At 35.8% G+C, this 20,083-nt stretch overlaps 1 protein-coding gene across 1 annotated transcript; it reads left to right on the forward strand.

Annotated features, from left to right (window-relative positions):
• Positions 1 to 195: 195 nt before the first annotated feature.
• Positions 196 to 13,755, forward strand: LOC130921027 (triple functional domain protein-like). Its single transcript, XM_057844636.1, has 10 exons — positions 196 to 327; positions 1,766 to 1,962; positions 2,064 to 2,213; positions 2,300 to 2,405; positions 4,231 to 4,346; positions 4,428 to 4,550; positions 8,751 to 8,912; positions 10,043 to 10,103; positions 13,317 to 13,397; positions 13,486 to 13,755. The coding sequence occupies exons 1-10, from the start codon at positions 279 to 281 to the stop codon at positions 13,539 to 13,541; spliced, it is 1,101 nt and encodes a 366-aa protein (XP_057700619.1). The 5' UTR covers positions 196 to 278; the 3' UTR covers positions 13,542 to 13,755.
• Positions 13,756 to 20,083: the final 6,328 nt, after the last annotated feature.

Raw genomic sequence — 20,083 nt, forward strand, 5'->3', positions numbered from 1 at the left:
AAAAAAAAACTTTTTATGGTTAATAATGATGAATAAATAAAAAGAAAATCAATAAAAGAAAGGGAAAAAATTATTTGAATTGAAGTTCTCAAGTAGGACGTCGAGAGGAGGTGGCGCCAAAACATGATGACGTCACAAAGAGAGCAACTGGCCTTTGATGTCACGTGAGCATCTCAGCAGCATCCAAACGAGCAGGTGGGAATCGGTCAGATACTGCATTCGAGCGCAAGCGATTCATCTGGACGTAGGCACGCGACTCATCTGGAGACATTTCTACCATGGAACACCTCACGTCTGAACTTACTTCATTCGTTGAATGGCTGGGAGGTAAGTTTGATTAAACTTGTTTCATTTGCCATAACGTTTTGAGTTTTGCGTCGCGACAAATTATTGTGAACTGCACGGTGTAAATGAGCGTTTTGGTCGTCGTGCGTTAACCGAGAATTTGGTACTTTTCAATAACTTAACGCTTTACAGCTAACATTTTGCAAACTTTTAACCGTCATTCAGATTTGCTGAGTACTTGGAATATCGCGTCGCATTAAATCTTTTGCACGCTTACTACATTTTAGAATTTAATATGACAAGATACATGTATATTTTCGTGTTTTTCTGCGCGTGGGTGATCATTAATCGTCGCTTTTCGATCGATGCATCGCTGTTGTCCGCTTCAATTCAAATTTAAGATGAGGTTAACATTTATATTACCGTTATCTAGAGACATTTGTTAAATTCAAACATTTTTTTCACAATAAAACAAGCAATAAAATTTGCTAATAGGCTGCCACCTAATCAGGATTTTTGTACCGCAATCGTCCGTTAAAAAAAGGAAAGAAAATCCTGCGAAATCCTGAAAATACATCTCCTATTTTATGAAAAGCGTTTGGTGGTTTTGCCTTTCACCAAATGCCACGTGAATGGGTGTAGATGAAGTTAACATTATTTTAAGTAAATATATAATCATCTGACTTGTGCAAATGTATGTTTTCCTGCACCCCACTTGATTGTAGCTCATAGTTTTACAGCTGGGACTCTGGTTAATCAAACCACTCAATGCGTCTATCCTTGGCAGAGGTGGGTAGAGTAGCTAAAAAATGTACTCAAGTAAGAGAAGCGTTACTTCAAAATAATATTACTCAAGTAAAGTAAAAGTAGTCGTCCAAAAAATGTACTCAAATACAAGTAAGAAAATATTTGGTCAAAATAATACTAAAGTAATGAGTAACATTGTGAGTAACTGCTTGCATGTTATGTTTGAGTGATTGATTGATTTTTTTTTTTTTTTTTTTTTTTTTTGAACAATGGTATTTTTGTCTGACCACACAGTTTTCTATATGAATTGTTATGAGTTCCGACAAGAGAGAACAAAATACATCAATGAAGACTTATTCATCCAAAGAGTGCCCTCTGGTGGAGAAAATAGTTCCTAGTTTCAATAGTGAGTCGTTCCTTCAAAATCATGATTATCAGATTTAAAGGATCATATCTCTGGTAGTCCGTGGTCAATGGGTGTCAAGTAAAAACTAGGAAAGAGGTTAAAGTCTGCACTTTCGAGTCATGTTGACATTTGTGTAGCCCAAAGTAGCGGAGTAAGAGTTGCTATTTTTCTTCACAAATCTACTCAAGTTAAAAGTATAGCTTAGTAAAACTACTCTTCGAAGTACATTTTTCTCAAAAAGTTACTCAAGTAAATGTAACGCGGTACATTTAATGCGTTACTACCCACCTTTGATCATTGGTTGCTCATCCATGTTTTTGTCTACAGAATACAGCCCAGAGCTTATTGCTGGTTCATCAGAGGGCAAAGGCTCTGCAATAGGGAAGACCACTTCTAATGACATGGACTGGAAAAGAGACAACGCTGAGGATACGATAACTAACTGGCTGCAGCTCTTGCCAAAAACACACGGCAAACGGCAAGTGGTCATCGCCTCTCTGGCTTTCCACAAGACCTGGGCACAGGTAGGTAGATGGTTTTTGAAGGGTCTCCCCACTTAAAATGCTTGGTTCATTCAAACTACATTCACGTGATATTCACAATCATACTTATTTTCCACTTGCAGGTATGTCGTCTGCTGGAAAGCCTGGAGGAGGAGTACACGAGGATGGAGGACTCGTGCTGTGCAACAGGCAAGCCGGACTCCAGCACTCAGATAATTCTTGTGACTTCCATGATCAGGAAACACCTGGAACAGAAGGAATTCTTCCTCAAGGTTGAAATCACACCATTAAATATTTAAGCAGAGTTCATACAATGTTACATGTCTAATCTTCCGTAATTGTGTTTTCGCTTATTCAGGCCTGCATGTTAACCAAGGGCATCGCAGATATCTTCTACCGGTACGTAGAGAGGAATGGCGATACAATGGGAAGGCTGAGTCACGACCAAGTAGAGCATGTTACAGGTCAGTTTGGAGGATAACATTTACTTATCTAGTTGATAGGGAGGGAAAAACACCTGATATTAATAGTTTGCTCTCCTATAAGTATTTATTTGCATAAATAACAAATCACAAATGTAATGGACAAATAATGCAGTAATTTGCCAAAGTGAGCGGGATTTAAAGAAGATAAAGATTATATAACATGTAAAAAAAAAAAAAAAAAAAAAAGACTGGTTTATAGGTTTTCTCTCAGCTATCACTGAAGAGTGTAGCACTTTCAGTGTTGCCAACTACCCAGTAAGGTAAGTAGCTATTGGCTGTCCTAAAACTCACTATATGGTGTCATCACCTCATTTGCATAATTGGCAATTTGCATTTAATTTTAATGGGCGCTGTATGGGAGAGGAATAACGCAGTGGGAGAAGCAAAAAGTGAGTTAAAATTAGGGCTGTCCCAAACGACTAATTTTCTCCCGATTAGTCAGCCGACTATTTTTACGATTAGTCGACTAATCTAATAATTTAAAAAAAAAAAAAATTTTTTTTTTGTTTTGTTTTCTAATTTAGCAATGAAATTTTTGTTGACGCTTATCAATTCACAAAAAACATATTGGAACACTTACATTATTTATTAAAGTACAAATAAACACGTAAATAACAATAATAAATCACAAATAAACAATGAGTTGAAATGCTGATAGAATTAACTAGTGTAGCATCCTGATTAAAAAGATGGTCTCTTAAACTGATGGTTTACAACTTTTATTCCATCCTTGATGTAATCACACTGTAAAAGCTACGGTGCACACAAATAAAACAACACAATTAGAAATTAACGAAAACTTTTCACCTTTTTCCTTTTAAACCTTATTTATATATCAATAAATTGCCTATATGAATTGCCTTTACCTTAATTTATTACCTTATCATTGACAATCTCTCCCTTAAGTGAAATCACTGTATATACTGTATATATTTATGACCTTTTAACCTTATATAATTTTCTATACTATAAAATAAACCATAACATGAAATAAACCTTTCAGTTAGCATTAAGAACAATACTAATAGCGTTTACAGGCCCATTGTCAATGAAACATTATTATTTAGTAAGGCGACAGCACCCTCTGGTGTACAAAAAATGAAAAAACAAAAAAACAAAATTACAAACTGGGTTACGGCGCTTGAAGTGTTTATTCACGGCCGACGTTTAGCCAAGCTTGGCATTGAAGAGACAGGACGGAAGAGTGTACGCTCCTTTTTTTCTTTGAAATAAGTCAATGTTTTGGACACTCTGGTGCGGTTTTTTGGCTTTGTGCCGCTTTCCCCGCTTGCATACAGAGCATCCGACATTCTGAACTTTCCGTGCATATATTTTTTTAACCCTTCATTAACCGTCGACGGGATGTTGTGCTCGTCGACGGATTTACGTCATCGATGACGTCGACTATGTCGACTAGTCGGGACAGCTCTAGTTAAAATGCACCCCAAATATGTTTAGAACTACAAATGAACCCTAACATTTTTTTACCATACCAGTACCATACAGTACAAAAATAAATGATGGTAACTTGTTGCTAGATTTGTTGCTAGCTGCTTTTGACCAAAAAAAGTCACCAGATTTAGCGAGAAAATCGCCGAGTTGGCAACACTGAGCACTTCAAAACTCACTTACACTTTAATAAACGACACTTAATTCGAAATATTTTTCATTACAGAAACATTAAAATAACACTATGATCTCTTACGTTAACGCTCAAACAGCTAGCCAAAAGCACATCTTGCATCATTATAACATTTCCTTAACGCGTGGGTGTTTTTTTTTGTTTTTTTTCCCCTTTTTATAGGCATCTTGACTGATTTGTGTAAGAGGGAGAACAGTCTCCTCTGTTTATGGAATGTAAGAAAGCAGCATCTGGACCAGTGTCTGCAGTATTTGGCTTTTGAACGCCGTGCCATACAGGTGACTGAGTTAGAAATCATTAGTCTCAAACAGTCAACATTGTGTGACTTGACCAAAAACATAACAAGTTTTTGTCTTTAGGCCCAGAAGAGATTACAAGACATGGGCGAGCTTTACCTGTCGATGCACTACTCCACCGGCTCAGGCATCGGCTTCAGGCAGGAGCTGCTGAAGGAGAAGGAAAACCTTAACATCATCAGCAAGGTAGGTTCTGTGTCACACCCGCATCTAAATGTTTGGATTAGGGATGTCCCGATCCAGGTTTTTGCACTTCCGATCCGATCCGATATTGTTTTGCACTTCCGATCCGATACCGATACTGGCCGATACCGATACCTGCCTATCTCAGCATGTATCAAAGTTTAAAGTTATTTAGCCTCCTTACTTAGTTGTCAGACTAATGTTGAAAAGGGTTTTATTATTCTTGATAACAACTAGCCAGCTGAATTAGGTGAGTTTGAATAACACACAATGGTTGGTAACAAGAAACTGACCTGTTTATTCAGTGACAAACACAAAACATTATAAATGACAAACAGAAATGGCATAGTCAGTCAGTAAAATGTGCAAATAATATTGTAAACTGTCAGTGGAAAGTACCATAAAGCCCCCCAAGCTATTATATGCTTTTAATGTTTCGTGCATTAGTTACAAAAATTGTATAAAAAGCCTCTCAGGTTTAAATAAACGACTATTTCAGTATCAAGTTAACATTTTAAAACAGTAAATAAAATACTCAAGTCCCCATTCTGTATCAGCAGCTTTGAACTACATTCAATTAATTTAATTTTGCAAATCAACTGTTTAAGTTGTTAAAATTGCTCCCGTTATTCCATAATTTCCCTTCTGTCTACTATTGACATGTGAAAGTTTTAAAACTGTTTTGTAGATAGATTCAAGTAGGCCTGTCGCGATAACAAATTTTAGTGTGCAATAATTTTTTTCATAAATTATTGCGATATGCGATGTTATTGCACCCCCCAATTAAAAAAATAAATAAATAAATTATGATAACACTGTGAGAATACAGTATATATTAATAGATCATGTACACCCATTTAAACGCAATAATTGTTTACTCTTAAATTCAAAAATACTTTTTAGGAAATCACAACTAAAAACAATAGACCATGCCTCTTTTAAGTAAAAGACAACAATATTAATAATGCACAGAAACACAGAGGAAATAAAATGTGTTTTTTAAGAAAAATACAATTCCACTTAATAATTTAAGCATCTAGGCAAATGAAAACGTTTCCCCTCATAGCTTCTGCTATGGCGTTCCATGTGTAATACAGTGGTACCTCAACATACGAAGTTAATTCGTTCCAGGAGCTTGTTTGTAAGTTGAAATGGCTGTATGTCAAGCAGGATTTTCTCATAAGAATACATTATAATTCCAATAATTTGTTCCACAGCCCAAAAACCCACACTACATCCTTAATAAATACTGGTGTTACTATTGCAAATAGCTAAACAAATAAAATACAGTGCCTTGCAAAAGTATTCGGCCCCCTTGAATCTTGCAACCTTTCGCCACATTTCAGGCTTCAAACATAAAGATATGAAATTTAATTTTTTTGTCAAGAATCAACAACAAGTGGGACACAATCGTGAAGTGGAACAACATTTATTGGATAATTTAAACTTTTTTAACAAATAAAAAAACGAAAAGTGGGGCGTGCAATATTATTCGGCCCCTTGACTTTCAGTGCAGCAAACTCACTCCAGAAGTTCAGAGAGGATCTCTGAATGATCCAATGTTGTCCTAAATGACCGATGATGATAAATAGAATCCACCTGTGTGTAATCAAGTCTCCGTATAAATGCACCTGCTCTGTGATAGTCTCAGGGTTCTGTTTAAAGTGCAGAGAGCATTATGAAAACCAAGGAACACACCAGGCAGGTCCGAGATACTGTTGTGGAGAAGTTTAAAGCCGGATTTGGATACAAAAAGATTTCCCAAGCTTTAAACATCTCAAGGAGCACTGTGCAAGCCATCATATTGAAATGGAAGGAGCATCAGACCACTGCAAATCTACCAAGACCCGGCCGTCCTTCCAAACTTTCTTCTCAAACAAGGAGAAAACTGATCAGAGATGCAGCCAAGAGGCCCATGATCACTCTGGATGAACTGCAGAGATCTACAGCTGAGGTGGGAGAGTCTGTCCATAGGACAACAATCAGTCGTACACTGCACAAATCTGGCCTTTATGGAAGAGTGGCAAGAAGAAAGTCATTTCTCAAAGATATCCATAAAAAGTCTCGTTTAAAGTTTGCCACAAGCCACCTGGGAGACACACCAAACATGTGGAAGAAGGTGCTCTGGTCAGATGAAACCAAAATTGAACTTTTTGGCCACAATGCAAAACGATATGTTTGGCGTAAAAGCAACACAGCTCATCACCCTGAACACACCATCCCCACTGTCAAACATGGTGGTGGCAGCATCATGGTTTGGGCCTGCTTTTCTTCAGCAGGGACAGGGAAGATGGTTAAAATTGATGGGAAGATGGATGCAGCCAAATACAGGAACATTCTGGAAGAAAACCTGTTGGTATCTGCACAAGACCTGAGACTGGGACGGAGATTTATCTTCCAACAGGACAATGATCCAAAACATGAAGCCAAATCTACAATGGAATGGTTCAAAAATTAACGTATCCAGGTGTTAGAATGGCCAAGTCAAAGTCCAGACCTGAATCCAATCGAGAATCTGTGGAAAGAGCAAAAGACTGCTGTTCACAAACACTCTCCATCCAACCTCACTGAGCTTGAGCTGTTTTGCAAGGAAGAATGGGCAAGAATGTCAGTCTCTCGATGTGCAAAACTGATAAAAACATACCCCAAGCGACTTGCAGCTGTAATTGGAGCAAAAGGTGGCGCTACAAAGTATTAACGCAAGGGGGCGGAATAATATTGCACGCCCCACTTTTCAGTTTTTTATTTGTTAAAAAAGTTTAAATTATCCAATAAATTTTGTTCCACTTCACGATTGTGTCCCACTTGTTGTTGATTCTTGACAAAAAATTAAAATTTTATATCTTTATGTTTGAAGACTGAAATGTGGCGAAAGGTTGCAAGGTTCAAGGGGGCCAAATACTTTTGCAAGGCACTGTATGAATAAAAATCAGAATAACAATAAAATAATAATAGCAATAAAAATACGGTAATAATAAAACAGTACAGTACCTGTAATAATGTAACGAATCGGGTTCTAATGTGGCGGACTTTTTTTTGCTGCACCTGAACGCACCGCTGGGCTGACGGTGAGCAGGAGGAGAGCGCTTTTTACTTTCTGTTTCGATCCTGGCGTCAACAGCAGTGGACACTCGACGAGTTGATGGAATAAATGATTAGAAACCTGACGAAGCTGGCGATTTCTTTGACGATGTTACCACAATAAGAACTGTCACCTTAACTTATAAAGACTGGCGAACGGAGGGGGACAGCAGGCCCAGATCGGCGTTCTACGACCCAGTTCATGGATGCACACACCATGCTTATATTTTGCTATCATTCACATCTTCATTTCAATGGTAAGCGTCACCTTTTCTTTTTTTTTCTCCACCTGCACTAAACTTAAACTGCACTAAACTAAAAACAGAACTAAAATGCATTTTGCGTAGTTGTTAACAAGGAAGCCGAACTTTTAACTGCACGTCAGCCGCACGCGCGCACACAGGTGCACGCGAGGCGATAAATCGCAGCGGAAAAATTATCGCCTTCGTTTTTATTTACCGTGTGATAAATGGAATTATTGCATATTGCGACAGGCTTAGATTCAAGTCAAGATTTTGCCGATTTAGGAGTATTTTAAATAAAAAGTTAATTAGGTTCGCTTGGAAGGTTCACTACAACAGCCTACAAGGGAAGTCTCCTGCTTTAAGATGGCGGCTATTTACTAACGCACCTAGTTTTCAATGCATGTGTATGTCGCTAAATGCTTGATTAGGTTGGTTTTATTAAAACTTCTTACAGCTTTACCACCACGCTTGACTTTATTGTGGCATATATTGCACTCTGCCTCTTCGTCTTTGTCGTCCTTTAAGGTGAAATGATCCCACACAGCTGACATTTTTACAGATAAAGTCTCTCAGTAAATTGGGAGACGGTAATGTAGTGTGTTGAAGGTGTGCCGTAAAATGCGGACCGGACTTTAGGGAAACCAAAGCAAAAACTGGAATGGATTATGTATTTCGGCGCGCTGGAAAACCCGGACCGGATTTAAAAAAAAAAAAACTGGATCGGAAGTCTGGATCGGAATTTTTCCGTGTCGGCCGATCCGATACCGATCCGCATTTTTTTGCCCATATCAGCGTCCGATCCGATCCAAATATCGGATTGGGACATCTCTAGTTTGGATGCAAGCATTTAAAAATGGTCTTATTGGCTCCTCCACAGCAAATTGAAGAATGCGTTAAGCTTCTCATCCAACTGGCAGACGGGTACTGCGCCAAAGGACACAGCCATGCCAGCAAGATGATAAAAAGTGTTTTGGCAGTCGACCAGTGCTACCAAGATTTGAACCGGCGAATGGAAAAGCACCGCTCCAGCATCGAGAAAGTAAGTCTAATTTAACAATGATACCAGCTATGAGTTTTAGGGTTTCCAAACTATGATGTCTATCACTGTCAATGGCAGTGAATGAGTTAAGGGCAACTAGCAAATAAAATAATAAGGATATTGCAACAAATATATTTATAGTGGACTAAGAAAATTCGAATATCCTGAAAAGGTTGTTGTATTTCTGCAATTCAACTAAAAAGATGAATTTGACATGTTAAATGAATGAATAAAATAGAAAACATTGTACTTCTGGCTCAATAAAATTTTTCTTCCACGTTAAATTTCCAAAATAAAACAACTTTCACTTGATATTCTAATTTTAATTTTTATTGCGCATGCGCAATAGTTCCTTCATTATAATTGTTAATTATTATTAATAAATACAAAACTATATATATACTGTACATGTGGAATAATCTCATTGGAACATGTATTTGTTCCATGTTTTGATGCATTTTTATACATTATAAAAGATTTATGTCTGAATTTTGGGGCACTTGGAAAGGATTCGGGCATTTACATTTACAACACGTCTCTACTTACAGACGCAGAACCAATGATTTTGTAAATAGGTACCACTGTACATTGAAGTACCTTTAATCTATAATGCAACAATAAAACATGTACAGAAACTAATCTTTGACAAGTTATTGAAATAATATAAAATAAAGAAAAAATCAGAATACAAGGATAAATGAAGAGAGAAACAAGGGAGAAACTCAGGAAAAATGATCTAATAAAAGGCTGAATGCAAACAGCATCTTCCCAAATAGAACTATTCAAGTCATCCAGTGAAAATTCGTCTAGTTTTAATATTGCAATATACTGCATATATATCGCAAACCCCCAAAAAGTCACAATGTCAGTTTTTTTCCAATATTGTTCAGCCCTAATGTAGGCTGAGTTCAAGCTTATTGTGTGCGCCATATACAATGATATTTTCATAATTTGCTGCGGGTCAATAAAAACCGGGCATTTGGCCAATGGGCCATAATTTGAACACCGCTAATATCAATAAAAGTGACTTGACTGACTGAACTGTTAGAACTTGGAAGACTTCAAAAATCATACAGCATATTACTAACTCAAAACAATAAATTCCTCTCTGTTTCTTGGTCTGTTTCTAGTTGACTGGCGCTAAGTACTCGGCTGCCCATTACACCAGGGAGAAAAACCATGAAGATAAAGGTGAGTTAAATAAGGTCTTATTTTGGTGTAGGGCACTTTTACAACTGTACAATGGAACCTCCGAAATGCAATGTTCCAAAAGTGATACTATGGAAGCCAGTTGAAGCATTTATTTGATATCTTTGATGTGGAGCTTAAGGGTCTATGTACTAGCACACTCTTTACCCTAACTCACAGGTGTCAAACCGATTCCAGAAAGGGCCAAGTGGGTGCTGGATTTTGTTCCAACTGATACCGTGCAGAGAGTTTAACCAATGAACTTCCTACTGAAACAAGCAGCACCTGACAAAGTTTAACTGATAAAACATGTAAAAGATCTGAATGGTGAAAAGGTGTCCTCTTCATTGCTTGGAAAGCAAACCTGCACCCACTTGGCCCTTTCTGGAATCGGTTTGACACCTGGGCCCTAACTAATATGACAATTAGTGCACTAGTACTAGAGCAGGGCGGTAAACCGAAAATTTACCGTCACCGAAATTCTTAACGATGACCGACGTAATTTTGACCATGTCGGTAAATTCGGTAAATTAATAAAACAAGAAAATATAGTCTTTTCATCCCGCTTTGATTCTGTTGTTCGTCTATGTTCATTCCCCTTTAAGAAAGCAGTGAATGTGCTGACGTAGGGAGTCACGTGATCATCAGGAAGCCAATCAAACAAAAGCCCGGTAAGCTAACGCTAGCAGCTAACGCTACAAGCAAAACGTGATGGAGTGTGGCTTAAGGGAGGTTCACCAAACTTTCAACCGACATTTAGTAGACGCTTGGTGGCATCCAGACGGGCTTTCACCCGATGTCCTCCTTTGTTCTCACGATTTCCGGAGATGGTGCTTTCAGTGCTTTCTACTGATAGCCAGGCTAACGCTAGCTAGCGGCTAACGCTACAAATGAACGTTATGGAGTCGGATAGAGGCTCTAACCTTGTCGAAACGGCTGAACTTAATGAGTGGATTGGGCACGGACTGCATCTAGCAATTACTATGTGGCGTTATTTTGTATCTGTCTGTGTGCGATTCCTCTGATAGCTTTTGTGATGGTAAAGAATTCCGCATAAAGTACAATCCAACGGCGAAACTTATAATGACCGAGAAATGGCCCCAGCTATTTTTATTGTGCGTGCATTTATTAAAAAATGCACTGGGGGGGAAAAAAAACCTTAAACCATAAAGTAAACACTTGTATTTAATAATTATATCACAGCAGCCATTAACAATAAGTTGTCTTTTCGAAGTGTACTGTTCAAGCTGCAAGTCATTTGTGTTACAATTACATGTTTGCACAGGCATATTGATTTTGACAATGTACATTGTTCAAGTCATACACGCTGTTATAAATGTTCATACTTGAATTCTTATTGCTTACAATACATTTTTATAAACTTAATGTTTAGACTGCATGTACAATTGTTAAATACAGTATATCAAATTGAATGCTGGTAAATCAACAAGAAATAGTTAATCTGTATTTCATGCATTGATTCAGATTTTCAAATTACCGTATTTTTTGGACTACAAGTCGCTCCTGAGTATAAGTCAGCCATAAAATGCCCAACGAAGAGAAAAAAAACATATACAAGTCGCACCGGAGTATAAGTCGAATTTTGGGGGGAAATTTACTTGATAAAATCCAACACATAGAACAGACATGTCATCTTGAAAGGCAATTTAATATAAAAATACAATAGAGAACAACATGCTAAATAAATATACAGTGTACAGTGCATGAACAACGAAATGTGAATATACTGTCCTACGCTACAGCTCGGTCCTGGCTGTACAGCGAACTCCCAAAAGACAATGCAGGACGTCCGTATAATTTGCTGAATCAATTTGGTCCTCGATAGAAAACAGGTTCGGATCAACGTAAATAAATGATAATTAGGTACTATTAGTAATAAGTAACAGGTTAGCATGCGTTCGCTATCATTAGCACATCGTTCAAACAACCACACAACTGGCTCTAAGTGTCCGATCGCGGGTGGAAAACACACAACAACAACAGAAAAGATGATACACGCAGGCGTTGCCTCTGTAGAGATGATTTTAAAGCATAAACAATGAAAGTAGGCTCGCAGCCGTCTATTCTCTCTCGCTGTAACTCGCCCACTCACTCAGAGCTACGTAGCTGTCCGTCTTCTTCTGGCGTGTGAGCACTCTTCTCCACGTAAACAAGTGCGAGTGCGCCCTCACGTGGGCATGAAAGCGCCACAAACTAAATGCATCCATTTCAAGATAAAAAAGTCAATAATACAATTGAGCATACAATGCCAAAGGCAGAACGCGAACGTGGCCATAGCTATAAAGAGTTATTCAGATAACTATAGCATAAGAACATGCTAACAACTTTACAAAACCATCAGTGTCACTGCAAAACACCAAAATAACATGTGAAATTATATCATAATGTGTTAATAATTCCACACATAAGTCGCTCCTGAGTATAAGTCGCACCCCCAGCCAAAATATGAAAAAAACCGCGACTTATAGTCCGAAAAATACGGTATATAACAGTCCGCTTGGGCGAATTTATCGTCATTTATCGTTATCGAGATAAATCTGCTCAATTTATCGTGATACATGTTTAAGGCCATATCGCCCAGCCCTAACTAGTACCATGATGGATGTGCTTTTTGTTGTTTTTTTTCCCCTCCTACGCTATGATATTTCTGCACACAAATAGAACAACTACCATATATACTAACGTAGAGGTCGCACGCCTAGTTTGTAGTTAAAATAGAAGGCAATTTACTGTAGATTGACCCTTGTATAAGTTTCAATATAGACGATTTTTGGGCCAATTTTCTATACCTGAAACACAAAGCACGGTACATTTTCTTGTGATTTAAAGACTATATTTTCATTAAACACACTTGCAGCTTCGGCTGTTGGTTGTAGATTATTTGGAGCTTGACTTGCCTGTATAGTTAGCGTAAGTAGCTAATGCTTAGTTGTATGCTTTTAAAGTTTATTGACGGTCTAAATTGCGAAATGGTCAGAGAGAGGACAGCATGTCGGGTGTATAGAAAAAAGTCATTAAAACAATTGCGAGTAAAGTACATGTTTATGAGACAAGCAAAAATTATTATGGGTCTTGTACTCTGATCCTCAAAGATTTGGACGTTCCATTGTACCACACCTGTAACCACTTTGTTAAATTATTTGCAGCTATTCCTTATTTCATTGTTTTTGACACAAAGTTGATTTTTATTTACAGACACCTTGAACAGAGACGGTATGATGCCAAGATCGTGTCGCACACTCAAGCGCGGTCTTAAACTGGAGTTTAAAGGAACAGGTAGATTACACGATACCACCTATAAAATCTGTGGGGGGGAAAAAATGATGTAAGACCGAACGGAGTTGACGGATGTTATGTCTTTTAGGTCCCAGCTGGCAAAAGTGGCTCAACAAAAGCGTGTGGTGGCCAAACCATAATTAAGAAGTACAGTGGCTGGCAAACAAGAAGAGAGGTTTGACGAAGAGACCCCCTCTCGGGAACCACCTGTAAAATGTAAAAAAAAAAAAAAAAAAACGGCTGTATAACTGTATGGTACCTTTCCAAAAAGTAAACTTTTTATTTATTTTTGTACTTTTGCATTATTGTGTATATTTTTGTAAATAGTTATGTTTTTCACTAAATAAATTGCCATTGGTATGTGTGACAGAATGTTTTATGTCTTGTTTGAAAACTTGTGTTATTGCTTATTGGGGGCCATAATGAGTGTATTTCTGTGTTTGTTCATTTTAATTTTATTAATTTGTTTTTTATTAAGATTTGATTCATTTAAAAACTTAGGAATTGAAAACATGCACTTTAGAGTGTTGTTTGGGCCATAACAAAAGTGTATTTCTCATTTTGATTTAATATTGTCATTCACGTTTTATAAATAAATATATTAATTTAAAAAATATATAAAAAATAAATGATAAATAATATAATAATTGAGGTAGTATAAGTATTTTTCTTGAATACCAAAATTAGTGACTGTTAATAAACCTTCAAAATGGGGGATGGGGGGACATTTTGCAGGTCACGTGCACCATAATAAAAATAAAATAGTCAATAGTTGCATGCAGGCTTGCAGCAGCTGTGAAGTGCAAAATACAGCAAACGAAGTACTACTTCATCTTTGGTTGCTGATTTTATTTGGCTGCCCACAAAGCCGACCCATAAATTCTCACTTCACCCTTTCATGCATGCATGATGACTTTTTTTTTTTTTTTTTTTTTAAACTTGAACATCATTTAACTTGCATCTTAATCCTAAATTTATATTTTACATTTGGATTTCGGATTTAGTTTAAATATTTAGATTTAAAATGTATACTTCTGGATTTAACAATTTAATTGCAACACTTTTCGTTGTAAAATTACTAATTTAAACTTGTAAAACAAAACAAAAAACAACAACTTGTTTTCCCAAATTTTGCGTTCTAAAATAAACATGAAAAAAACAGTGTAATGAATTTTTCTACAAGTTTTTTTTTTCTGTTTGCAAATTTTTTGTTGTTGGTTTTTTTTGTTCTATGAGTGTTTTTTTCTTTTTGCTAAGGGTTAAAATTTACCAATTACAAGTGCACGCATTCCGGTCGAGTTTTTGGAACCAAAAAGTTACCTGTAGCCTAATTGTAAAATAAATAAATGAATAAATCCCAGTAAAATGACAGATTTTAACTTGTAAAACAAAAAAACAACAACTTGTATTCCCAAACTTTGCGTTGTGAAATAAACATGACAAGAACACAATGTAATCAAGTGTTCTACAAGTTGTTTTTTTTTTCCGTTTGCAAGTGATTTTTCCCCCCCTTCGGGTGTGTTTTCTTTACTACGGGTTAAAAATCACCAATTACAAGTGCACGAGTTTCGTCTCCCCCTTGATGTATTTAGAGACAAAAGTCACCCGTAACCACTGATGAAAAAACTACTTGTATATCCAAATAATCTGTTGCAAAACACAAATCACAAAAATATTACTCCAAATAGTAGTTAAAAAAGTCGTTAAAAACAATCAATGAATAGCTCTTCGGGTGTTTTTTTTTAACATCCTCTGTCTAACAAGTTATGTTAATTCAGAATATTTTAAAGTGCAATAGCTGATTACCAATTGCAAAGTAAAACAAAATGGTTGCATGTGTAATATTAAGCCTTACATTTGTAAGATCAAATTATTAACTTTGATTTTCTTGGACGTTTATATTTTTGAATACGTATATACATCTTGTCACTATATTATATGACATGTAAAAATCTTAAACATGCCCATCATCTTCATCATCATCAACATCTTGCTTGCTATACTTTCTCAGCACAACGCCATCTATATGAAATATAGCATATATTGCACAATGATCTATTCTATTACCATAATATGCCAAAAAAATCCAACTAAATTAGCTAATTCCGACTTGATGCCAAGAGAAAATAATGGCCTGTAGTGTACACTCATGCACAGAAAAAAACATTATACTGTATATACTAACAAACTAAAATGATAATATCTCTATTTTTCCGGAATATGTCAATGGCGTTAAACGTTATTAATAGCCGTTTTTCCTTTCATTTCTTTCGGGTTCTTCCTGTAACACCGCATCAACTCAACACACGAAGTCAAGATAGCTAACCGTTGCTAATAGGGTCGCCATCGATTTTCATGCCAATCTTTAAATGCAAAATTAACTGATATTTAAATTGTGATTATATTTGAATAATAAATCCTTTTAGTACATGACATTCAAGAGAAACGAACGTAAACTCCTTACCTGGGCGCGCACCGCCATTTCTATCATTTATTTATTCATTTATTTATTTTTTAGTTATTATTTTTATTATTATTGAACAATTTTATTATATTTCATTATCAAACATTACAACATAAGTGGCATGGTACATTGTTAAACAACTTTAAACGTAACAGACAAGCCTAAGGAGTAATCATGAATCCAACATCAGAAATTACAATCACATATACAGTAACTGCAAGTTAAAAAAATAAGAGAAAAGAAAAAAAAAAGATATAAAAAAAAAAAAAAAAAAAAGAAAAATTTCCCAAGAATTATAATTGTGTTGATGACTAGGTCATGTGATGGCTCTATTACAGAGATACCATATAAAACATTTTCATTGTGTGAAACTAAATAACTTGGCCAATTGCTCCAATTAGCATCTTGAGTGTTTTTAGGGCAAGGTGTCTTGGCTGATGGGGGAAGTGTAAAGTGGTTTTATTCTAGCTGGTCTATTGTCACTTTCAAGCCCAGGTCGTGGTGAAAAAGTTACCATAAAATAGACCAAACTACTGACAAGATGTGACTTTTCTTTTTAAGTGTTTACTTGTCTCTTCAACTCTTCCCGATTATCTTTTGTGTAAACCAAACGGGACATACTAGTCAGGTTTTCTTTCTTTTCTTTTCACTTTTTTTTAAACTTCATGCATGGAGCCATTCTGTCGTCAGACTTATGGAGGTACTGTATATTTGTGTCTTTATTATTCAATTTAAAAAAAGTTGCTTCAATCCCCAAAAAAAGTTGCTTCAATCAAAATATTTATTTTCAATCAAAGAAAAAGGCACTTCAATAAAAAAAAAAAAAGTGATTGAATGCAAAAATAAGAAACTCAAAAAAATGTATTTGGAACCCATTTTTCTTTGATTGGAAAATTTTTTTTTGATTGAAGTGACTTTTTCTTTGATTGAAACAACTTTTTTGATTGACGTAATGTAGCTTTGTGTTTGGACCATATTTTGGCTAGGACATTTGTGTATTATTCAATCAAAAATAAGTTGCTTCAAACATAAAATATATATTTTCAAAAGAAAAATCACTTCAATCAAAAATTTTTTAAAAAATCTATCGTAGAAAAAAGGTTTTTGAATATGAAAAATTATTTGAGACTCGGAAATTCGCATTTGAACACTTAATTTTTCATTGAAACTGTTTTCTTTGATTGAAACAATCCTTTTTGTGTTAGAGCCATATTATGGGTAGGACATTTGTGTCTAAATCATTCAATCCCAATAAAAGTTGCTTCAATCAAAAAACCCATTTTTAATCAAAGAAAAAAAATCACTTGCAAAAATGTTTTCTTTTGAAAATATTTTTTATTTTAAATATTTATTTTTTATTGAAGTGTCACTTTTTTCGAAAGGCAAAAGTTTTAAACTGTTTTTTTTTGTTTTTTTTTTAAAGAAGTTTTGCACACACTTTTTTTTTTTTTTTGAAGTGGAAAAAGTTTTGAAGGCACTTTTTTTGATTGAATCAGTTTGACACAAAGATCCAACTTCAACGCTACTTCCGACATGTTTGAGTGGCAAGTGACTACGCCAATGGCATAAAAGCATGAAGCAAGAATAATGGCCATTAGGGCTCCATCCAGACACTGGACTCTGCTCAAGTCCAAGCCGAAAATAGGGCACCGGTTTTTTTCACAATTTTTCACATTCAAAAACTTTTTTTCTACGATTGATTTTTAAAGTATTATTGATTGAAGTGATTTTTTCTTGAAAATATATGTTTTTTTGTTTGAAGTAACTTATTTTTTGATTGAATAATAAAGACACAAATGTCCTTGCCCAAATGTTGTCCAAGCGCAAAACTACTGTACATTACGTCATTGAAAAAAGTTGTTTCAATTAAAAAAAAAAACTTGACTTAAAAAAAAAAAAAAAAATTCAAACAAAGAAAAGTAGGTTCCAAATACATTGTTTTGAGTTTAGAATTTATTTTTGCATTCAAACACGTTTTTTTTTTTTTGATTGAAGTGACTTTTTCTTTGATTGAAAATAAATATTTTAATTGAAGCAACTTTTTTTTGATTGAATAATAAAGACACAAATCTACCTCCATATGAAAGTGGCTAGAATTTCTTGCCAGAACTCCCCGACGTGAAAGTCGTCACAGAGGCAGAAATTTTCTTTCTTTCTTTTTTTTTTTTTCTTTCTTTCTTTTTTGTGTGTGTGGGGGGGGGGATCAAACCTAAAACTGCTGAAATGCAAAGAAAACTGTTTTGGCACAATGATTTCTATAACACATACATAAACTGATTTTCATTGTAAATTGTATTTTTTTCAATGATTTGCAAAATAAAAGTTAACAAAAACAGCGATAACCCAATGGCGTAGTTTTGGTCTCAACATTGGTAGGGACGATATGGCATAACCCACATGTACACTTTTTGCAGGGGATGGGACATTCATAATGATCAATGCGAAATAAATCTGTATTGACCTATACCAAATTTTATGTGTATTGGTTCAGCTTACACCGTTCAATTCAAACCTTTGTTTTCAAAAACTACTGAAGAAACGTTTTGAAAACTTCCAGAAAAAATGTCCGGATTTTATGAGCAAATTTAAATTAGATTATTTGAACATCACTTAAGTTATATTAACATACACAAAAAATACAAGCTTGTTAATTTCAACTATCCAGGAATTAAAAAAAACAAAACAAAACACACACACACACACACACACACACACACACACAAAAAAACAATTGCCTTAGTACCATTAAGCATTGTCTAAATAAAGAAATTAAATAGCACTTGAAAAAAAAAAAATCTTTGTTACGAAATAATAAAATAAATAAAAATGGAGCCATCCTTCAAGTAAAACACAACTGCTTTTGTCCACAAACACAACTCAACAAAAAATGAAAGATCCTGTGGGCTGCTTTAAGACCACATAAATAAAATAAAAAGTATAATTGGGGAAAAGGGGGTAAACCTCGGTTCACTGCATTTCTCACAGTTTAATTATTTTAACAGTAGAAAACACATACAGGAGGACACTTCTCTCTAAGCAGCTTCCTACTCGAGTTTTGCAGGTTAGCAAGTTCACACAGTTTACTGCTATGCTATCTCTGATGTAGGGCTGACCTTCAGTAGCAAAAATAATGGTGTTTTCCCCACTTCCACAACATTAATGTCTTTTTACATTTCTTACAGTGGCTGCTGTTGGCCGAAAAAAAAAAACTTTAATTTCCCTAATATCTAATGTGTGTGTGTGTGTGTGTGTGTGTGTGTGTGGGAAGGGCGGGGTTCACGCCATTGGCCAATCAAAAATGCATTTAAGATGAGAAAAATGGACTGGCACATTCAAGTGAAAAGAGGTACATGTTAGTCTGAACATTATAAAAATAATTCACTTAACTCATTCACTCCCAGCCATTTTCACCTGAGCAACCCCCTTCACTCCCAGCCGTTTTATTGGATTTTGGTTGATTTTGCAAGGCCCACAGAAAATTCTGTTCTATTGCTATATAAACATGGAACCCACTAAAAGAAAGATTAGATTCTCTTCTTTCAGCAGAAAAAAATTGTTAGTTCATATCTTTTTCCATTCTTTAGAAATCAGCATTAGAAAATAGCTTAGTTTGAGCAATTTTCCAATTTCTGATGAAAAAACAGAGAAACTGAGCTTTTTGTAAAAGCATACATTTCAAACATAACTTTGACTTTAACACAGCTATTTTTCGCTTTTGTGACATGCCAAACATCTGAATAATGTTTTTATTCTCCAAAATGAGATAAACAACAAGTCAAATAGAGCTTTTGATCGCAAAGTAACAATTTATTTACACATAACTAAACTATTGAACTGTTGAACTATTTGCGCACATAACAACGGGGAAGGCTCTCGGCTACTCCCAGTTGAATGAGGTGGCTCCCAGTAATCAGATGAGCCCGGATTAAGGTCAGTCTCACTTTTTTCATCATCTTCATCGTTGGTTTCAACCTCGGGCTCAGGAGTAACGCAACGTGAGCTCTGCAGAACATGTGTGGAACCTGACGCTGTTGTGGCCGTCTCGGCAGACGGGGTGAACTTCTCTCTCATCGCCGTCTGTCTCATCAAGATAGATTTTTTTTTAATCCTTCTTTGACGATGGTTTCATTTTCTTTTCTAAACACTCCTCCAGTGTCGTTTGCCTTTTTCCCCCCGATTTTTTCCACCTTTTTCTCACGCGTCTTCACAAGATCCCTCCAAC

Source organism: Corythoichthys intestinalis, chromosome 8 (assembly GCF_030265065.1).
Source record: "Corythoichthys intestinalis isolate RoL2023-P3 chromosome 8, ASM3026506v1, whole genome shotgun sequence".
NCBI classification, from domain to species: Eukaryota; Metazoa; Chordata; class Actinopteri; order Syngnathiformes; family Syngnathidae; genus Corythoichthys; species Corythoichthys intestinalis.

Bases quoted from the DNA above. Each gene is read 5' to 3' on its own strand.
- LOC130921027 (XM_057844636.1), top strand. From the start codon at position 279: ATGGAACACCTCACGTCTGAACTTACTTCATTCGTTGAATGGCTGGGA. The intron at 1,963-2,063 runs GTAGGTAGATGG...TTCCACTTGCAG, and splicing joins TCCACAAGACCTGGGCACAG to GTATGTCGTCTGCTGGAAAG. The intron at 13,398-13,485 runs GTAGATTACACG...TATGTCTTTTAG, and splicing joins ACTGGAGTTTAAAGGAACAG to GTCCCAGCTGGCAAAAGTGG.